Source organism: Arachis duranensis, chromosome 4 (genome assembly GCF_000817695.3).
Source record: "Arachis duranensis cultivar V14167 chromosome 4, aradu.V14167.gnm2.J7QH, whole genome shotgun sequence".
NCBI lineage: Eukaryota > Viridiplantae > Streptophyta > Magnoliopsida > Fabales > Fabaceae > Arachis > Arachis duranensis.
Window position 1 is genome coordinate 78,228,691 of NC_029775.3, and position 2,214 is coordinate 78,230,904.

The 2,214-nt window shown below is 33.6% G+C and overlaps 1 protein-coding gene across 1 annotated transcript in view; it reads left to right on the forward strand.

Annotated features, from left to right (window-relative positions):
- Positions 1 to 318: 318 nt before the first annotated feature.
- The window catches only part of LOC107484428 (transcription factor bHLH155), a 6,068-nt gene continuing 4,172 nt past the window's right edge, over positions 319 to 2,214 (forward strand). The window contains exons 1-3 of the mRNA XM_016105009.3: positions 319 to 506; positions 714 to 1,219; positions 1,984 to 2,181. Of these exons, the coding sequence (XP_015960495.1) occupies positions 1,119 to 1,219; positions 1,984 to 2,181 (299 nt within the window). The 5' untranslated portion in view covers positions 319 to 506; positions 714 to 1,118. The remainder of the gene's footprint in view (positions 507 to 713; positions 1,220 to 1,983; positions 2,182 to 2,214) is intronic.

Genomic DNA, 2,214 nt, shown 5'->3' on the forward strand with positions numbered 1-2,214 from the left:
ACGTTGGAGACAAAAACGATACTTTACTCTAATAATAATAATAATAATAATAATAATAATAATAAATTAGCTAATATGCATTCTAATATATTATTTTGTTAATTTTAATATTTTTATATAATAAAAACTTAATAATAAAATTTAATTATCAGTTTAATAAAATAATATAAATTGATAGAGTAATTTAATTTATTTTTTTATTATAAGGGTTTCTTGCTTTTACTGTTACCATTAACAATAGTTTTTTGACACCAAAGCATTCATTTCTTTATTTTTTGTTTGTCGACTTTTTTAATTGCAAGAGACAAACTGTTGCTATTTGCTCCCTCTATTTATCTCTTCAGTTTTCCTTCAACTTTTTTGTTATGTACCTTATTTGGATTTGGATTTATCCATCGAAATTCTCTTCTTTGAGTTGAGGGATTCTTCAATCGGATAATCCTTCTCATGGAGTGTAATGAATTTGTGCATGGTGAAAATGATTTGGTTTCGTAGTCAGAGTAGAGGTAAGTGTTAAGCATCTTGTTTGTTTGTTTGTTGTTAAATGTGTTTGTTTGGCTGCTGAGGAAATTGAAGCAGGAAAAAAAGAAAAGAAAAATGAGTTTTGATTCTTTTGGGGGGAGGGGGGGTGATTGTTTCTGTAGTTGACTAGTTATAGCCTTATAGGTCATGAGTTGACTTCACCAACTTTTTGTTGGCCTTTGGTTATGCAGGTGTTGGTTCTTCTTGCTTGAATCCCAGTTTTGGCTCATTCTTCTTCTAATGAAAAATTGGATGCACATAACCTGTTTGTGAAAATGACACAGAAGAGTGCACTCTTGATCCCCTTATAGTGATTGTTGATTGTGACAGTACGGCTCTATACGTTTACTTTCTCATAGTTTTGTGTTGGAGGAAACAAGCTATGGTTGTTTTCTTGCTAATTGGTACAATAGGGCCACCAATCAAGAAAAGAGCTGGTTTGAGGATTAAACAAGCCGGGAGAGGTTCATACAGAGGAAGCTAGGTGTTTTGTGTTTATGTCTGTCTGTGTGCTTTGAACATTGAACTTGTTATTTGGACTGTGATTTTTGTACATTTTTCCTCAAAAGTGTTAGCAAAAATTGAATATAGAACAGATGGAAGCCACTTCTATGACTCATCATTTGTTGAAGGGCTTTTGTGATGGTACACAGTGGAAGTATGCTGTTTTTTGGAAGCTTAACCACCGTTTCCCCATGTAAGTTCTTTGGCTATTTGTTGTGCTGCCTTTTGTGTTTGTTTGTGCTGAAATGAGTAGAGTTGTCTTTTTATGTGGTAGTTTCTCAATAAGTTAAGTTAACAGTTTTCAACTTATTATGAGTTAGTGGTGTGCTTCTAGAAGAATTGATCATGTTGTTGATGGCTCACCATTTCCTTATGTTATTTGCTTATGTGGACTAACGTTACTTTAAAAGGGGTTAAACCTTGGATTATTAACTAAATTTTGTTTGGTCTGCTCCTTTTGCTACTTGTTGGTACAATTTGAACTTTGGATCTCATGCATGGATGCTGCTCAAGTCCCTTTTTGCCAACAATAATGGTTCTGGATGAGCCATTTTTTGTTATTATAGGTGTCAAGTAGTTGTTTGACTTGTTTTTATTCGTAACAAATGCAACTTATTCAACAGGTCAATCTTTGTGTTCAGGTCCATAATTTTCTTTTCATTAATTTCTTGTTGAGAAACATAACTTTAGAACCTCATGATCAAGATCATCTTTGTCAAATCTGGAAATAAGAGTGAACCATTACCCAAGTGTGTGATGCACCATATTTTGCTTGGTGCATCATAGTTATCCATGATCTATATAATGTTATAAACTAAGTTCAGTGTAAGTCAATGTCGGTGTAATTTAGAAACTTCTTATTTCCATAAATGGCATATACTTTTACTGTTCACTTGAAATTAAGCTGGTTGTTTATGTTTAATTTTCTGGAGCATCACACAAGCCTTGTCGTTTTAGGACTTTGACATGGGAAGATGGATATTATGGTTACCAGAAAACTAATGAGGCCGCGGAGAGTATGTTGGATGACATCAATTTCAAATTCCCAGCTGAGGTATATTCTTCAAGTGGTGAAATTATTGAAGATCCAGGAGATTATTCTGCTGGACTACTCATGGCTGAAATGTCTCATCATAAATACAGTTTGGGAGAGGGGTAATAACTTATTCTCCTTGGAGGCTAAACTTG